Source organism: Epinephelus fuscoguttatus, linkage group LG13, assembly GCF_011397635.1.
Source record: "Epinephelus fuscoguttatus linkage group LG13, E.fuscoguttatus.final_Chr_v1".
Taxonomy (NCBI): Eukaryota; Metazoa; Chordata; class Actinopteri; order Perciformes; family Serranidae; genus Epinephelus; species Epinephelus fuscoguttatus.
In genome coordinates this window covers 14,994,368-15,012,604 of record NC_064764.1, presented here as the reverse complement: position 1 = coordinate 15,012,604, position 18,237 = coordinate 14,994,368, and the positions used below count along the sequence as shown (strand labels likewise).

Below are 18,237 nucleotides of genomic sequence, written 5' to 3'. Positions count from 1 at the left end.
GAGTTAGTAGACCTATCCCTAAAAATAAATACGACATGCTTGGGTGACTCATCTTGACACCTAGCAATAAAAGACAGTTTCAGTAAAATATTATTCATTTATTACGTCTATTCTTATATTGCTCAACGTCAGAGCAGCAGCTCAAGGTTTGGCACTTGACTTTCTAACATTACGTGTGAGGATCAACTATTACATTGGTACACAAAAAAACATTCACAACCAATGTTTTCTTCTTAACCCCGTTAAGGCTAATTTACACTATGGTCTCTCATACCGACTCTTTTGTTGAGATATGACAACAGTCGAAAAAAATGAAAAACAATGATCATTAGTAAATATATTAAAGATTATCTGTGCAAATACCTCAATTTGAGATGCTTAAGACATGGACCTAACATGTTATTACATCTGCTAGTTCAAGACATCAATGCAGAATTAAAAAAAAGAGGTGAAAAACTTTTTTTTTCCTTCCCAGAAAATTGATTAAAAGAACAATTTTAAGACATCAGCTATTCAAATGATTATCATTAAGTTACAATTAAAAATGAAACACATTGGGGTAATGAAACCGTATCAACTACATATTAATTGCATAAGATGTTTGACAGTTTGTGGGAGTCACGATACACTTCATGCCAGCGCTTATAATGCATCCAATCTGGATCTATTGGTGATGACACTAATCTTAAAGTGCATGATAAAACACCCAAGTACATTATAAGCACACTGCATGCACTCATACCTTTTTATTATGATCATTTCAGAAAACTCACAATGCAATAAAATGCTCTGTGAATCTGACATCATTGTTAAAAAAAAGTATTTTTTTGCACTAGAAGCTGTTAACCACTTTGTTTTTGAATTTTGTGTTAGGCCTAAATCATTATCTTTTCATTACTCATATAATAAATTGTATATTGATGTGCTTATAATGCCTTGAGAGCAACACACTTTAAGTAAATGTGATTAGTCCTCAAATAGGATCATAGCCAAAACAAGTAGAGGCATGGTCATGCATGCATTTATCAGCTTAATTTAAGATGAGAAATCATTTCAACCGTGTTAAGAAGGATTCAAGTACACTTACACTACCTTTAACCCTAAACATTGTTGGCTAATGTCCTTTTTTTCTTTTGAATGTCAGATGATGTCTACACAGGCCATAGTACAGACACATATGGCAGTGATTCCAGTGTTTCTGAGCAGAATGTACGAACAACAAATCCTGCTGAACCCATGAAAACATAGTAGCACTCCTTCAGAGATTCTGTAAGGCAGAGACACGTGACAGTCTTTGATGCGAAAATCCTACATGTGTCTGGCGGACCGCCCAGATTTGAAGCCGATTTGTACCAGCGCGATGTGAATGTTCACAATAACGTTACGATCTTCAGTGGGAAGGCTTTTGTAGAACCTTCGCTTCCACTACAATGGCAGGTTTCTCGATGTCAGCTTTGCTCTGAACCATCCTCAGCTCCAGTTGTGCAGGACTGGGCCTTTTCCCTGGGCCGGCCATCTCTGAAAGAGAGAAGAGAAGTGTAAAGAAAGAAAGAAAGAGCTTGTTGGCCTTAAGCTTTCTGATCAACCTAGCAGTAAACAAGTCTTTCTTTTCTTTCTCTCTTGTAAATACCAAGACTGTTAATCCTCTTGTTGCATTTTACATGCAGTTACATGAGCAACAGTTAAGACATTTCTTCTGTGCCTCATTCTTCATGTAATTACCTTTTACTCAATACCTAACAATGGCAAAACCAAATCTGTGAGACAGCAAACTAGAATAATGTAATCAACTAAGACATGTGTCTCAACAATGCCACCAACGCTAGTGGCCTCTACGTAACGCACACTGCTGGCTGATTACTATTGATTGTGTGTAAATATAGTACTAACAGCAGAAGGGAGCAAACAGTGCTCCTTTATGTCCAGTAAATGACTTCAAGATAAAGCAGAGAGACCACATGACAAACAGAAGTCAATAAACATACACAATCCCTACCGTTGGCATAAGTGATGGTCCTCTTAATGACATGGTGCATGACTGAAACAGTCTTTTCACAGGCAGTCTGTGAAAAACAGAGGGAAGACAAGGTTACAAGCAAATCAGGGTTGATTTATTACAGTGTGGCAACATAATCAGACCAGATCCTATCAGTTTTTTGATTAAAATGTCAAGTGTGCTACTAACCTTCAGGTCTTTGGGGTGATGGTGAGTCCAGGCTAGCAACATGGCAGCAAACAGGTCTCCTGTCCCCACAAACACAGCGTCCACTTTGGGGATGTCCATGCAGATTTTCTGACTGGTGTTGCTCCCATCTGGTTTCACTACAGTGAGGACACACAAGATAATTATATCAAAACTATCTTGAAGCAAAAGTAAAATTCCATGCAAAAGTAAAAACTCCATAATGTCTTATAAACAGCATTTTAGATTAGTTTATGAGGATCCTCATTAGCTCCAGCAACGCTGCAGTAATTCTCTCTGGGGTCTACAAAACAGACTTAACATAATGACAATGCGGCCATTACAACTTAAATCACAACACATAACAGTTGTTATGATCATAATTTATCATAACATTAAAGTATACACAAGCCATACATAACAACATAACGCATACATTATATTAACACATAACACTACAGAAGAAACAGGACATGACTAAGACACACACTCATAGAAGACAAGCTCCTGACAATTCTATCATCAGCTTAAAGGAACAGCCCATCAGTTTCCCTAAAATTGTGCAAAACATAGTACACACAGTTTCCCTCTTGCAGTCAGAGATACTGGAGTGAAACAGACTATTTTGATTATTGTACTGACACATTGAAAATCATAAATACTGTCAATTTCTATCCAGTATTCAATACAATCAGCAAAATACATTCACAAATAATAGTAACAATAGTCCGTCCCTTTACCGTTTTTCTGGTCCACAACTCAGACAGACCCTCCAGTCATGACCCAAATGACTTTATCAAATTTACTACTGCATTTTGTTCAAAACTTAGTCTACATCTTTCAACTTCTCTAGTCAAAAGATTGTCAAAAGATCAGTATATGTCTGCTGTTCTGATTGTGTTTGTCCTTATGTTTTGGTAATGTCTGGTAGAGTAGTGAAATCTAACTACACAGAATGACTATTTCTTATACAAAATACACAGAGTCATTGTAACAGAGATGTTTCTTAAAAATACATCATCCGTTGTAACTAAATTTGTCCTGTATTCACAGCAGAGCGCTATATATGCTCTGGTTTGTATCATTTGTAATTTTTTTCCTCTTTTCCATTGAAGCATTAGACCAAGCTTATTGGCAAGAATCATGATTGGACAATATTAAAGCCTGAGTCACCTGTCTAATTGAATTTTGTGTCAAAAATTTTCCACATCTTTTAATGACAGAAATACCATTTTCTGTTTTAGCAACTATCTTATACATATATTTTGTCCATGATAATTTATTATGTAAGACAATACTCAGAGCTTAGTGTCTTGCATTTGGATCATAGACACATCAATTATGCGGAGACATAAACTGGTTTTCTACTAAGTGTGTGGTTTGAACCAAATACGATGCTATTTGTCTCATTCAGGACCATTTTCCATCCCACCACTGATCACAATTTTAATTTTAAATCTGTATTTTACTCAATGATGGTGATTGTCGACTCATCCGCATACACTGGAATATGGGACTTATGTAAAACCAGTGAAAATGATGTACAGTAAAAAATAAAAAATAAAAAACAGGAAAGTAGATGTTCTGTCTGAAGAAAGTTGGTCTGCAACTTTACCTATTTTTTGGCTCCCAAGGGCCACCAGGAACTGGTCCCCATGTTTCGAGGGCAGGTCTGTACTAGTAAGGACCACAGTCTCTGGACCCATTTTATGAAGCAAGTCCATCACCTGGAGAGTAGAAGACAGCCAATGTCCTCAAGCTTTGTACTTTTTGGTGTCAGAAACTAAACTAGAAACAGCACAGTGAGAAATGTGTTTGGCACTCACCTCAACAGCATCCTGCTCTGTGGTGATTTTCCTCCCAGTTAATATCCTGTGGGAAAAAGAACAGTAGTCACAGATGTACCATTTTAAGTATTTACCTGCATTTGTATAATGATCAGTGGCTCAGACAATATTTCTCCCGAGCAGCTTAAATTAGTGTCAACCCCTAATTCATTTTTACAGCTAGCTTTTATGGATGTTTTTCAAACTATGCACTGTAGTGTACTATAAACTGTGTTTATGATGATTGGAAGTGCACTCACTCTGCTTCAAACTGGTTGGGGGTGAGGATGTCTGCTATAGGCACTACTTTGTCCCTGTAAACTGGCAGCAGGTACTCTGGAACATACTGAAACACAGCGCAAAAACAAGGATTTCATTCATTTTAACCCGGTTTTCCATGCAGTTTTTAACCCCCTTACATGTGACATCACTTTGTGAATGGTGTGCAGGAAAAGTACAAAAAGATACAGTAAACACTTAACAGCTGTATAGTTTAGACGACAAAAAATGGGAATTCACTAAAAGATGCTTACCATAGCACCGTGGTCTCCCATCACTGGATCACAAACTGTGAAAAGAAGAATCAAAATTAACCCTTGGACTTATTGTTTAAAGCAAAAGTTAAACCTTGTCAGGGCTATAAAAATGATTAGTTTCTGATTATTTTATCAACTTGTAGCTTGTCAGAAATTAGTGAAAATGCCCATCATCATTTCCTAAAACCCAAGATGATGTCATCAATTTATTATTTTGGTCTAGCCAACAGTTTAAAACCTAAGGATATGCAGTTTAACATCACTTAATACAAAGAAAAGCAGCAAATTGTCACAACTGAGAAACTGGAAGCAGGGTGTCTTTAGCACTCTTGCGTGAAACAATCGATCAGTTATCATCACTTTTCTGTCCTTCAACTAATAATTCATCCAACCAGTATTTCTTTATTTCAATTTTAACAGGGCTGGGAGATATGGAGAAAACTAAATATCAAAATATTTTTGACAAAATAACATGATATCAATATTGCAACGATATTGTAGGGTTGACTATTAGTGTTTTCACAGAATATTTACACAATGAGATTTTTGATAAATACAAAAACAGTAACGTGGAAATAATGACTCGAAAAATAATAGACAGCTAGAACAATCTGCTCAGTTCAGAAAATCACATCACTTTACTGTAATGAAGCCTTTAAAACCAGGAGAAGACAACACAGACACTATTACAATATCCAAAATCTTGGGCAATATCCAGTGTAATGTACTAATATTGTCATAATCCTGAAATTTCTAACTTTGATATAATGCCTTGAATATCATTTTTGATACCACGGGGAAAAACTGACAATGAGGGCATACTTTTTTTTCTCTCTTTTTTTTTTTTAAAGATAAACATAACAAGGCTAAAACAAGACAACAGCTTTTCTTGGTAAGCAGCAGAAAACAGCAGAATGACTCTAGTAAACATTATCAGCACAATGCTAATACCAGTATCGATACATATGTACCAATGACTTAAGTGCACTGAAACAGTAAATAGGCCAATATCGGCTAACTGATATATCAGTGCGACTCTACTTAAAGTGGTTTTAAATATTCGGAATCGATATGTATTGAATAGGGTTGCAAATTGCGAGTATTTTCCTTAATCAGTTACTGGTAACAATAATGTTTGCTTATACCAAACAATACCAATTGCGTTTTTTTTCACAATCAAAGCTCACAGCAACATGTTGCATATTCTTTGATAGTACTGTATATCCTGTCAAACATTTATAGCTGTAGAGGCGTCGACGTGTGAAACACATTGAATATAATTGAATTATGCTTCAATTTCCCCGCCTCATTTTCAGTGTCGTCGCTGCACTCTTTTTTCAGACCCCAAGATGGCTGCTTTGTCATAAAATCGTTATATTGCGTCCTTTGTTTACTTATGCTACTCACTGAAACATTCTTTCAAAACACACCAATCAACTAATAGATAGAATGTGACAGGAGACTATACATTGTTTAGTTTTCAGAATCAGATCACAGAATCAGCTTTCACATGTTGAATCAAATTCTTAATGACTGATTAAGTGACTGTCGATTATCGTTTTTGCCCCTAGTGTTGACAAATCGATATTCTTGACAACACTAGTCTACTATGACAATATTGATAAATACACATATATTGCTGAGCCCTATTTGAAATGTAAACACTGTTAACAGTGCATGCTTACCATATACTAGGCTGGGATTGGTCTTTTTCAGCTCCTGAATAATGTCAACCACCATCTCCAGGAAGGAGGCGTCTCTGCTGTATCCTTGGGGATGAAAGGAAAATTACCTAATGTGAGCCTGCTTTGCTTTGCTGCTCCCTCTCCAAGTAATCAAACCACTAACCAAAGTGTGTCAGTCCAAATATGGCAGCTCATACCAACTAATGGCCAAATTAATAGAGTGAGTCAGTCAGGAAAAAATGCAGGTAAACTGTGCTCGTGTTTGCAAATCAATAACTCAGAGCTGAAAAACCTGCCCCTTCACTCAAAATGCAGCACCACATTGTGGCTGCATTGGATTTCTGTCCTGCTGAGGCTGCTGCTGCTGCTGAAGGGAAATTTAGTATCTCTGCTAATACAGAGCAAAACAAAGCTGTCATAAATTGTGTCTGTTCAAGATCCATGCTGCCATGTTTGGGCTTCCTCACCTCCATATTTCTTTAGTAATTTTAGGGATGCAGGGCTCAGACTCACCTGTGAGGATGTAGTCATAGTGGTTCACCTTATTGAGCTTAATGCCCTCATAAAGCACATTTAGCTCCTCTGCTGTCAGTACTTGGCCTTTCCAGTGGGCGTAGCCTAGGATTAAAGAGGGACAACGGAGGTTACAAACAACATGACATTTAAGAGATATTGACTTTGAATTTGTAAAACAAAACTCAAGACGTTTCATGAGTTTTTGGGGACCTGTGGGGGACCATGACACACACTAGACGTTACTTTAACTTAGAAAAACACTGTGTGTGAATCAATCTAAAATATAGACACCCAAATGTTTTTCTCCTCCTTGCTCCGTCTTCCCATCCCCCCACTCCCTCTGCGGAGGTCCCTCTCCTCTGTGTCGAGGGCCAAACCGGGGCCTCCACACTGACTGAATGGGATGCCTGTATCCTGGCTGCCAGCTTCCCCCTTTCTTTGTCCCTCTTTCACCACTGACCTGGAATAAACCCGCAAAAGCTGTTCTGACTGCAAATGATGGGACACAGAATGGATGCACACACAAACACACTTTGGTTTATCCTTCACACTGTTCACAGGGAGCCCAAACCTGACCCCCAACCAGCGAGAGCAACTCCTGCAGTGAGGACTTCACAAGGTAGAGGCATGTGCTGTGGTTGGAGGTAAACGTTTGTATTAATGCCTCCAATATGAATACTGGTACTAAACTGGTGTGAACTACAAGTAGGATTACATTCTTCACAGCTGGGTAATTTACTCCATATGCTCAACACTGACCAGTTTCCTCTCACAGAGCAGCAGATGCTCATATTGATTTAGGTTGTCCAAATGTCTCCGGTCCCCGTGGCGAAAACACATTCTTCACATACTTTGGCACATAACCCCCAGAATATAATCCAATCCTCTCTGCAAGTGTTTGAACCCACAAGTTTCGATTAAGACAATAAATTTAATGTTGATTTCATTAGTGGATACATATTCTTATTGCCCACTGCACAAAACAACCACGCTGCCCATGTACATGTGGGATTATAATAGTGCTGTTAATTTATATATAAGAGAGGCAGCCAACAAAACAGAGATTAAGTTTTTTGGATCAAAGGGATTTTGCAACATTATAGTGTAACATCAGCATTTTCCAACCTGGACCCCATTTTCCCATGTTTTTGTGTTTAAAATACTAATGGGAACAACAGCTTTTTAATTGGTCCCGTGTTGAGCAAGAGGGCTGGCTGCAATGGAACTACTAGGGGTATTTGTTCACCGTCAGTTTATGTCAAAGCAAAGTGCTAGTTGCACCACTGACAGACTCAGATTATCATAGTGGGAGTCTGAAAATAATATGCAAAGGAACCAAACTATTTTTGTTATAAATAAAGATCCATTATGTTTAACCAGAAACAGCTGTGAAATGGCCATCACCAGACCCCATTTAGATAAACATAATTTTAGTGTGTAAAGAGCCTGCATATTTTCACATCTTTTCAACCAAACCAAAGATGGGGATTGTTCAAGTAGTGAAAAGACAAGGTTTTTTGTTTGTTTGTTTGTTTCTGTGGACTTTGCATGAAGTGTGTATTTTACAATGGCGAAATTATTGTATATCTTAGTGGAGTCTGGTGGGTTTGGTCATAGTGATTTCAGGGATGTTTCTGGTTAAACAAAAAAAAGATCTTCCTCCTCAACAAAAAGGTTAATTACTGCAGGGATCCTTTTCATAATGTTGTCAAACACTTAGAATAATAATCTTTTGCGTTACCCATTTATGTATTCCTTTTGTCAGACTGTTGTAGTTAGGGGTGTGCCATATCATTTTGTTCACGATAATACCGGTATAATTTTTAATATGATATGAAAAATTCCTATCAGGATACTGGCGATATTTCGATTTGTTGACATATTCAAGTCATACTGTTACCCACTGCAACAACAAGCCTGGCTGAAAGTGAAATTATTACTGACTCTGCAGTGGTTTCACAAAGAGGAGCAGCTTCAGTAGTGTGGAATAAACTGTGGCATCGTTAAGCCTGGGTGTCCTGAATGTTTTATGAACAGCCCCACACTTCTCAGACTCTTTTAGCTAGTTACCGCTCAGAGGGAACTCATTCAGCGGCTCCTCTGGCAGCAGCACAGAATCTCTCCCACTTCTCTCTCGCCATGTGCACACAGGAGTCTGTATCGTCATGTGATTTTGTCATAAAACTTTGGTAATGTAAACTTAAGTGATGCTTGCTTCTCAACGAAAACTACATATGTGTGAATGTGCGACAGTTTTGGTATCAAACTAAACTGTCACAGGTGTTACAGGTTACAGCGTGATGATTAGAGGAGATATGGCTAAGAAATAGCCTGTAGATGTATATGTATAGATCCCAGGGTATATTTTTTTTGTATTTGGGAGCTGTTTAAATGTGTAATTTGTGGTAGATTTTATTTTATTGAACTATAAATATTGTATACAGAATCTGAATCTCAATCTGAGTTACTGTTGTTTACAAACTAAAGAAATGAGATAAATTCCGTTTAGTTTTTACTGAATATATGAAGGCAAATTGTTAGGTTGACTTATTAAACTATATCACATATTTTGTTGCAATTCTATATTCTTAAATTAATAACAGAATATATATTTTTTACTAATTTGCCATATTGTGTGCGTATGATTCATAGGTACAACTCATTCTAAAATTGGTTCAGTATTGAGGGAGGCGGATATAGCCGGCAGCCGCTAAACGAGCTAAAACGGTAACGGGGGCAAATGCGTCCCGTATAAGTTAAAAGTGCTTTTTTTCACCACTGACCGGTTCAGATCGCCAGTGCAATCTCTGTAAATAGCATACTACTACTAACTAACTACTATACAGGACGCATTTGCCCCCGTTACTGTTTTAGCCCGTTTAGCAGCTCCCAGCTGCATCCGCCTCCCTCAATACTGGACCAATTTTAGAACGAGTTGTACCCATGAATCATACGCACACATACACATGGGGAAATAAGGCCCAGGTTAAAAAATACCTAAGTTGTCCTTTAAGGCCATGTCGCCCATCCCTTTTTGCAGAATATGCTTCATGTGTGTTTTTTCTGTGATTATTTGTTGATGTAATGACTTAATAAACTCAATTTAAGGAAGAAACAAACATCACATTTACATTAATTAAACCCTGGTATGCAGAATTTGTAAGGGACTGTTGCATCTTTTGGCTGACTTTGCATCAACCCTCCTTTAATAGTTAAATACAATGCAGTATTCCTACTATGTAACACACTCCCATGGATATACTCAATGTAAAGTTTACTCAGAAGGAAGATAAACTGATCAGACAGAAATGGTTCTTGGAAAACATTAACTTTAAAACATAGTAACTGACTCCCCTCCTCTAAACCCTACAGATGGTCAAAAAGATTGTATTTCACTAAGTCAGTCTGTGGATATTCTCATTTATCCAGGTCAATTCTATTTTGGCAACAATTAAATCGTAGGCAACTGGACTTTGATTTTGTCTAGAAGACGTTTCGCCTCTTATCCAAGCGGCTTCATCAGTTCTCAACGCATCGGTCTGACTAGTCCTCACTAGTCTGACAAACAGTGGAGTAAGACTCAGGTTTTTAACCTCTGTGGAGGTGTACACCCACCACCCTCATAAGACAATACTTCGTTAGTGGAGTTTCACTGGACCATTGTTTGGGTCAGGTGAGTCACACTAGTGAACGACAGTCGTTAGGAGTGAGTGGGGCCACTGGTGAGCCACAGTCATTAGGCATAATGTGTGGTTACCAGTGAACGACTGTTGTTGTGTTTCTTTGAGCCACTTGAGGTTAGTTTCGAGCAGTCTTTGTTGTTCAATCTCTTAGGTACAGCAGCAAGGGCCGCATTGTAAATGGGGGATAGGTGGTGTCTCAGGCCACCTCCCCTATTTAGAGACGGCTTCTCTATTTTAACGTAGATGGATTCTTTTAACCCTCTTTCGAACCATCTGTCCTCTCTGTCCAAGATTTTCACATTGCTGTCCTCAAAGGAGTGAGCCTTCTCCTTTAGATGTAAATAAACAGCAGAAACTGGACCTGAGGAGTTTGCCCTTCTGTGTTGAGCCATGCGCTTGTTTAATAGTTGTTTGGTTTCACCAATGTATGAGTCCTTGCATTCTTCACTGCATTGGACAGCATATACCAAGTTGCTTTTTTGAGTGTGTGGTACCCTGTCTTTGGGGTGTACCAGTTTTTGCCTGAGTGTGTTACTTGGTTTGAAACACACAGGAATTTGATGTTGGTTGAAAATTCTCCTGAGTTTCTCAGACACCCCGGACACATAGGGTATGACAATGTTCCTGCGCTTGTGTCCTTCCTCAGCCCTCTCTGAGTTATTGTTCTTGTTGGATCGTTTTGTTCTGTTAAATGTCCAACTAGAGTAGCCACAAGTTTCCAACGCTCTCCTCAAATGTTTGTGCTCCCGTACCTTTGCCTGAGTGGTGGTTGGTACATTATCAGCCCTGTGCTGTAAGGTTCTGATAACACACAGTTTGTGCTCCAGAGGGTGGTGTGAGTCGAAAAGAAGATATTGGTCTGTGTGTGTGTGTTTCCTATATACCCCAATGTGGAGGCTCCTGTTCTCATCCAAGTGTACATCACAGTCTAAGAAAGGTAGGTGGTTATCATTAACATCTTCTCTAGTGAACTTGATGTTCTTGTCCACTGAGTTGATGTGCTCAGTAAAAGCCTCTAGTTCTTGGGATTTGATCTTCACCCATGTGTCATCCACATATCTGAACCAGTGGCTTGGTGATGTACCCTTGTAAGAGTTCAGTGCCTTTTGCTCTACCCTTTCCATATACAGGTTTGCCACAATGGGGGATACTGGTGACCCCATAGCACAGCCATGCTTCTGTCTGTAAAAAGTACCGTTAAACTGGAAGTATGTGGTGTTAAGGCACAATTCCAGTAACTGGCAAATTTGTTCTGTATTGAGATTTGTTCTGTCCGTAACGTTCTGTCCTGTGTAAGATGATGCCTCACCGTTTCCACTGCTTCCCCGGTTGGGATGCAAGTGAATAGGGATGTTACATCATATGATACCATGGTTTCATCCGGTTCTAGCCTTAGACCCTGGATTTTGCCTGCAAATTCGTGCGAGTTTTGTATGTGGTGTGTTACCCACCAGAGGAGCTAAAATGTTAGCTACATGCTTTGCAATATTGTATGTCACTGAATTTATGCTACTGACAATGGGTCTGAGTGGGACCCCTTCTTTATGGATCTTGGGGAGTCCATATAGACATGGGATGGTGTCTTGTGGGTAGAGTCTGAGGTACTGAGGCCGGTCAAACGTTCCATCTATTTGTAATGCCTGTAGACATTGTATCACTAAGTCAGCTAAAGTGTGCATACAGAGTTCAACCAAGGTTTCTGTGCTCGCAGGGCAAAGTACAAGAACTTCAGACAGTGATAAACTCTGTACATTACACCTCTGAACACACACCCTGGATACCTAATTAAAGGAACACAGTGGAGTCAAACAAGTAGTATACTGTCTCCAGTGTTTCTCACTCAAAGATATTGTATTTGTCCTTAACAAACACGCAGTGAATTTATTTCGAAAGCCATTTTATCAATGGTTTGTGACCTGCATTGTCTTTATGAATTTATTTTTTGTGTGTCTTTGTGTGTGCTGGTAGAGCACAGGTTGCAACCAGAATGACCGCTAGTGGTCAAAGTTTACACAAAGAGACTCTCAGATACTATATGACACTACATGGATCACAACTTAATAGTTTTTGACTTAAGCATTTCCAATCCATGCACTACACCAGTAATGACAAAAACTCAGATTTGAATAAAAAGATGAAAGGGTCAAGTTGTTGGAGAGTGGGAAATGATTGATTATACTTCATGAGACTGAATAAAAACGACTCAGTTCTCTCACACAGGGCAGTTTTAAGAGCACTCAACCAACCTGTGTGATTGGAGAACTGCACAGAGTTGATAGAGTCCACTTCAAAGCCCAGCACCTGAGAAAAGAGAAATTAAGCAGCTGTTAAAACAGAGAACAATGACGTTTGTACAAGGAGCTGCTGGATTTCACTGTGCTGTGGGAACGGCACAGTGAATTACTGTGTGAGAGTTGTTCAATGAGAACTGTTTGCTTTCTTAAACCCCAGATTCACTGAAGTGTCCCACTGTCTTTTGTGATCATTGGACTGACTGAAGTCAGTTCTGGCCTACTTCAGTGCACAAATAAATCACATTACATTTTAACACAGTTATGTAATACTTTAGTTCCTGAATGCTTTGTCTGAAAATGATCCTGCAAAGCTTTAGCAGGAAACTTGGTCGAGATAAGGAACATAAAATGGATCATCTATCCACTTTTCTGCACAGTCATACAACTGTTGCAAATGTAGAAATATATTTCTATAGATATTCCTAAAGATATTTCACTGGTAAATATATCCATAGTTCCAGATCAGTTCCTTCACGCAAAGAAACACTGACATATTTTGAATTACGCAAACATGATATTCAACAGATTTACTTACTCAAGCTTGTAAGTCTCAGAACTGTGACTGATATGAAAATGAAAAGCAAAATGTCTATAGGTATCAGACACTGTAATGCTTTTTAAGACCTTTTCAAGATCATTTTGAACTGAATTTAAGACTGATTTCTTGAAAAATCGCCTTTTTCTTATTCATGTATTGCAGGTTAGTATTAAGGCAAGTGGGATGTATGTGGTACTGTGCAGAGTTAGGTTATATGCAGTTGGAATATGGTTATTGGACAAACTAACTCTTGCTTTGTCTCAGAAATGTGGTTGATAAGAACATGAAACGCAGGGTGTCTACATGTATCTTACACTTAAATTTAATGCTTCTTGAGACCTTTTCATGACAATTTTTAATCGAATTTAGGACTAATTTTTTATGTTGTCTTTTTCTTATTCATGAATTGCAGTAAGAGTTATGGTAAGTAGGATGTACATGGTCCCTTGCAGAGGAAGGTTTTATGCATGTTTATATACAGTTTATGGTTGTATGTAGTAAGAATATGGTTATGGGTGTGCTCTAGGTTAATCTACATTCTGCCAACAGTTAAGTGTTAGTATAAAGTAAAAGTGTGACATTCAGTGGTGGGTTTAAAGATTTGTAACATCAGAAATGAGGACTTTCACGCAGAAGAGCTTCATTATTTATGACAAAAGAAATTAAAAGATAGATTAATGAAATGAAATTACACATTTATAGTAATCACGACCTCACACATTCAATTTTAAGACTATTTAATGATGTATAAGACCTATTATTTGCAAAATTTAGGACATTTTAAGACTTTTTAAAGGACCTGCAGACACCCTGGAAAAGAAAGCAATAGCTGTCTAGAGTGGAAATCAGATTTAAAAAATCTTTAAGTCTTCAATGTGTTTGAAAGTTATAATGTAAAGTATTTTTTGAAAGCTGAGTCTACAGCACACAGAAACTTTAGTATGGTGCTTTAATATTGCCTTCTGCATGAGGAAAAACTACTACTTTGATTTAAAACATTTTATAAATTCACACAGACTTCTTGACCATTATATTCAATAATCAACTCAAAAACAGACTTATCCAAAGCTCCAACTGACTGCCTACTACCTGTAGCTACACGGTGTGTTGTGTAACGAAGGGGGATAACTGGCACTAACACTAATTTATTTACAAAATGTCAGATTGAAAAGTATAAGGTCAGTTTTTTAGCTGAGTTTGGGGATATGTTAGTATTTACCTTATCTTATTTTATTATACAGCCATTGCCTAGGTCTTTAGCTGGGTGGGTAAAGTCTCAAAACTGGAAAACGGCCTCTTATATTTCAGCAGGACAGCGAAGGATCCTCATGTAACGTCAATGCAAGAGTCCTTTCACAACTCAGGAAGTCAAGCTCTTTGTAGAAAACACACCTCCATATACACCTCCATATATTTTTCTTTCCCTGTTTCATTCTCTATTCTCTGTCTTCTTGGCTTAGCTGAGACATCTTAAGGAGCCACCTGAGTGTAAGCTCCAGGTCTTACCTGCAACGGGAATGTTGCCGACTTGTTCCCAACGTATCCCCTGACAACATGACTCTGAATGGACAACACACGACACTCCATTATCGCAATTATTCCGACTGCGTTTAAAAACACCGCGCAGAGACAACAGACAAGACAAGCCCTAGAGCTGCATTAAAAATGTGTGCAGCCTCTGATACGCCGATACTCAACATGTGAGGAATAACTCCGGCATTGAAGGGCAGGAGCGGTGCCACCGCTAGTGACATTTGGTTTCTCTTCAGGCAGCTATAAGGACACCTAAACTGGTGCGTTCAGAGGTTCAGGAGGAATGTGGGAGACAACAGCCTCCTACCAGAAAAAACGGTCACATCAGCTTTCAGTTAGTTTAAGGACTGGTTCATGATGTTTGTCTTAGAACAATATTTAGGGTCCGTACAACAGGACTTACTTGCTGTTTTCTTTCCTTATGTTTATACTGGATCTATAATGGGGGACAAATCCACAGTAGGTAAAAGCAGGTATTTCTTGGTATTTCTCCACTTGTCAAATTGTATTTATTATGTCAGAGACAGATGATGAAAGGATGTGAGAGATGTCAAATGTTGGAATATCAATGCAACCCGTGATAACCAATCAATCTTCAGTGATAAGCACATTTTTTTTATGTCAGACCAAAAGTTTTGGGACACAGGACATACAAAAAACGTGTTCTAAAGTTTTCACCACAGAGGGTAAAGGGGTCAACCTCGACTTTAAAACTTTTCATAAGAAACACAGCTGTTGGATAAATCTTATAAATGATCTTAAAATAAATTTCTCTAACTTTTTGGGCAACAGGTCACTTGATGGATTTAAAATATGCTTTTTCCATAGTAGATAAGGTCATTGACCCTGGAGACAGTGTATGTAAACCTCTGTAATAATCATGAAACACTCTGGATTGCAAGATGGTACTAAGAAACTTGTTATCACATAAGTTACACTAGGAAGACTAGATTTTGTCCTCCATCACTTACATTGAAATGCAGTCTACCAGGGATGAGGTTTTTCTGTAGGCCAACATGGAAGTTAGCTTTGCCGTGGTTCCATTGTCAAAAAGCCTATGTGATATTTCAGCAAATATACATTCATGATACTTGCACATTCTATTCAGCAAGATAATCTTCACAATTGAACATTTCCATAATCGTTGAAGTCTGAATGCAATTGCCAGAAGTGAAAAAGCTAATGTAAGTCTGTAAACGAACAACACTATGGTCGCATGACGTAATGTCACCAACCAACAAAGCAAGACTGTAAAGCAGTGTTTGGTGTGATGATGTTGTGTTGTCTCATTTGGCCACTTGTTAGCAACCGCCATTTTTAAGACACATAGAAGCTTCAAATTCAAAGTGAGGTATTTACTGATATATTTTATGTCACAGAACAAAACGTGAAAATTCCTAAAGCTTGTGTTAACCACAGACCTTATTTGAGGCTCATTAAACCACAAACCTATTCAAAAACCCACTGACTTTAAGATTAGGGAACTAGAGGCTCGTTTTACAGGTAATTTGTTGCTTACAACAAGGTCTGTGGATTATCTTGAGTAACAAGCCAAGTGCCATCTAGTTCCACCACATTCAAGAGAAAGCAGACATCTCTACTGCCAATATCTTCAGCACTCAGCAACTCACACCAAAACAATCTTGACTGATAAATAGCACTACAGGTAAGAGATAAAATATGTACTTTTGATTTAAAGGTGAACTGTGCCTTTAAATTGTGTTATGTATCCAACTACTCCCTTAATTAATATATATTCAGTGGTGTAGTGGAGGGTATACACATGCCATTGGGATACAAAGGAGGGTGCACCCACCTCTTCAACTACCACTACACCACTGACAGTTTTCAGAATACAGCACGTACATTTTCAAACCACAGAGTCCAAAAAGAATAAAAACTAATTCAAATAATTTCCACAGTCAGATTTTTAGACATTTATGTCTATAACAAAAATGATAAATCACCAACAAAATACAATCAATTTATGTTATAAAGTGCTAAGAGAGCATGTACTTCTGCCAAGGCTGCACTCTGCTTTAAATTAGTTATTTTAAGAATAGAAAAGTTTGAGGAAAAATTTAATCTGCATCAGGATCTGCAATTAAAAAACACATATCAATAAAAATTAAGGTGATCAAATGTTGGTGGCCATGGAAATATTACACACACACACGATTATGACCTCTAAATTATGAGCATTTAAATTCATTATATAGCATCATCAGTGGGTGAAGTGCCATCAGATTTAGAAGTAGACCTGTTCATGAGTAAACAATGTGTTCATAAGTGTTTTGGAAATGTATGTAAAATCCACACTTGAAAGAATCTGGCCATCATTTTGAATATTTTACACTGACCAAGAGAAAAGACGCTATAAAATACTACTACTAATAATACCTCACAAGCTGATTTGAGGTTAATGTACACTACTGTAAGTCATCACCTATTCTTTAACCTCTGACCTTTTATCATAGTTCATGAGTTTTAATGACTCTTAAGATACAAACTCAGATTAATTGAGGTTAGTATTTTTGTTACCACCAGAGGGCAGAAGAGAGCTGAGATTTGACTTGCACCTGATTAAATGAAAAGGCTGAAAAAGCGCAACAGAGGATTGAAAGCACAATATTTCAAGAGTGAATTTTCTCATTATCTTTTTATTTTTCTTCCATATCACAAAAGGGGAGATATGAAGCAAAGAAAAAAAACACGAGGACCTTTAGCTGCCGATGAAGAATTTTGTTATTCAGCTGTTCAAGCTGTGTAGAGGAGAGTTGAGGGAGGTCTCAGTGACATGGAAGATCAGGGGCAGCTAGTTACAAATAAGGACTGAAAAAGATGCAGTTGAAGGATCGGCTGAGCAGATCACAAAGCACACTGGCCCTGACATCTGGGTGAGGAGCACAGAGGCCACATAGAGAACAGTGAGAGCCAGGTGGATGAGCTGAAAGCTGAGCTAATCATCACTAAAATATAAACCGCTGCAGAGAAAGACATCTGCTGCAGACTGATTACTTCTTTGTGGATCATTAACAATGATGGTCTTGAGAAACTTCGCTGAAGTGTGCACTTTTGTACTCATTTTAAACTCTGGGTGAATCCTTTAAGAAAGTAATGTGGTATGGATCAAGTGGGTAAATTCGGTTAATAAACAATAGCTTTCATTGGGTTGGGTAACGAACTGCTTTACAGGCCCATGTTGTTTTTAATCATTCACAAGGCACACAGAAATCAACTTTCTTGTCTTGTCCAGCCCTGAGCACAGTGCTGATATCTCTGCAGGCTAGACCTGACTGCCAGAGTATCACACAGTATCCTAAATAACATATATGAAATCATACAAATCATACAAAACACATTTGTACAGACAGACTGGAAAAGTATCACATGATAAGGTACAATATAACCAGTTTATATCATAATCACTAATCAATAATGAAA

At 38.1% G+C, this 18,237-nt stretch overlaps 2 protein-coding genes across 2 annotated transcripts in view; one reads left to right on the top strand and one right to left on the bottom strand.

The window, feature by feature from the left end:
• The window catches only part of LOC125899663 (translationally-controlled tumor protein homolog), a 589,762-nt gene that overhangs the window by 478,393 nt on the left and 93,132 nt on the right, over window positions 1-18,237 (top strand). The window lies entirely within an intron of this gene.
• Window positions 323-15,025, bottom strand: LOC125899652 (pyridoxal kinase-like). Its single transcript, XM_049594106.1, has 11 exons — window positions 14,767-15,025; window positions 12,675-12,729; window positions 6,743-6,847; window positions 6,230-6,313; window positions 4,542-4,576; window positions 4,269-4,354; window positions 4,009-4,054; window positions 3,798-3,909; window positions 2,186-2,322; window positions 1,997-2,063; window positions 323-1,518 (listed from the first exon to the last, which is right to left on the bottom strand). Exons 1-11 carry the CDS (start codon window positions 14,845-14,847, stop codon window positions 1,391-1,393), a joined length of 936 nt encoding a protein of 311 aa, XP_049450063.1. The 5' UTR covers window positions 14,848-15,025; the 3' UTR covers window positions 323-1,390.

Bases quoted from the DNA above. Each gene is read 5' to 3' on its own strand.
- LOC125899652 (XM_049594106.1), bottom strand. From the start codon at position 14,847: ATGGAGTGTCGTGTGTTGTCCATTCAGAGTCATGTTGTCAGGGGATAC. The intron at 4,355-4,541 runs GTAAGCATCTTT...GCTGTGTTTCAG, and splicing joins TGGGAGACCACGGTGCTATG to TATGTTCCAGAGTACCTGCT. The intron at 1,519-1,996 runs GTAGGGATTGTG...TCTCTCTTTCAG, and splicing joins GACCATCACTTATGCCAACG to AGATGGCCGGCCCAGGGAAA.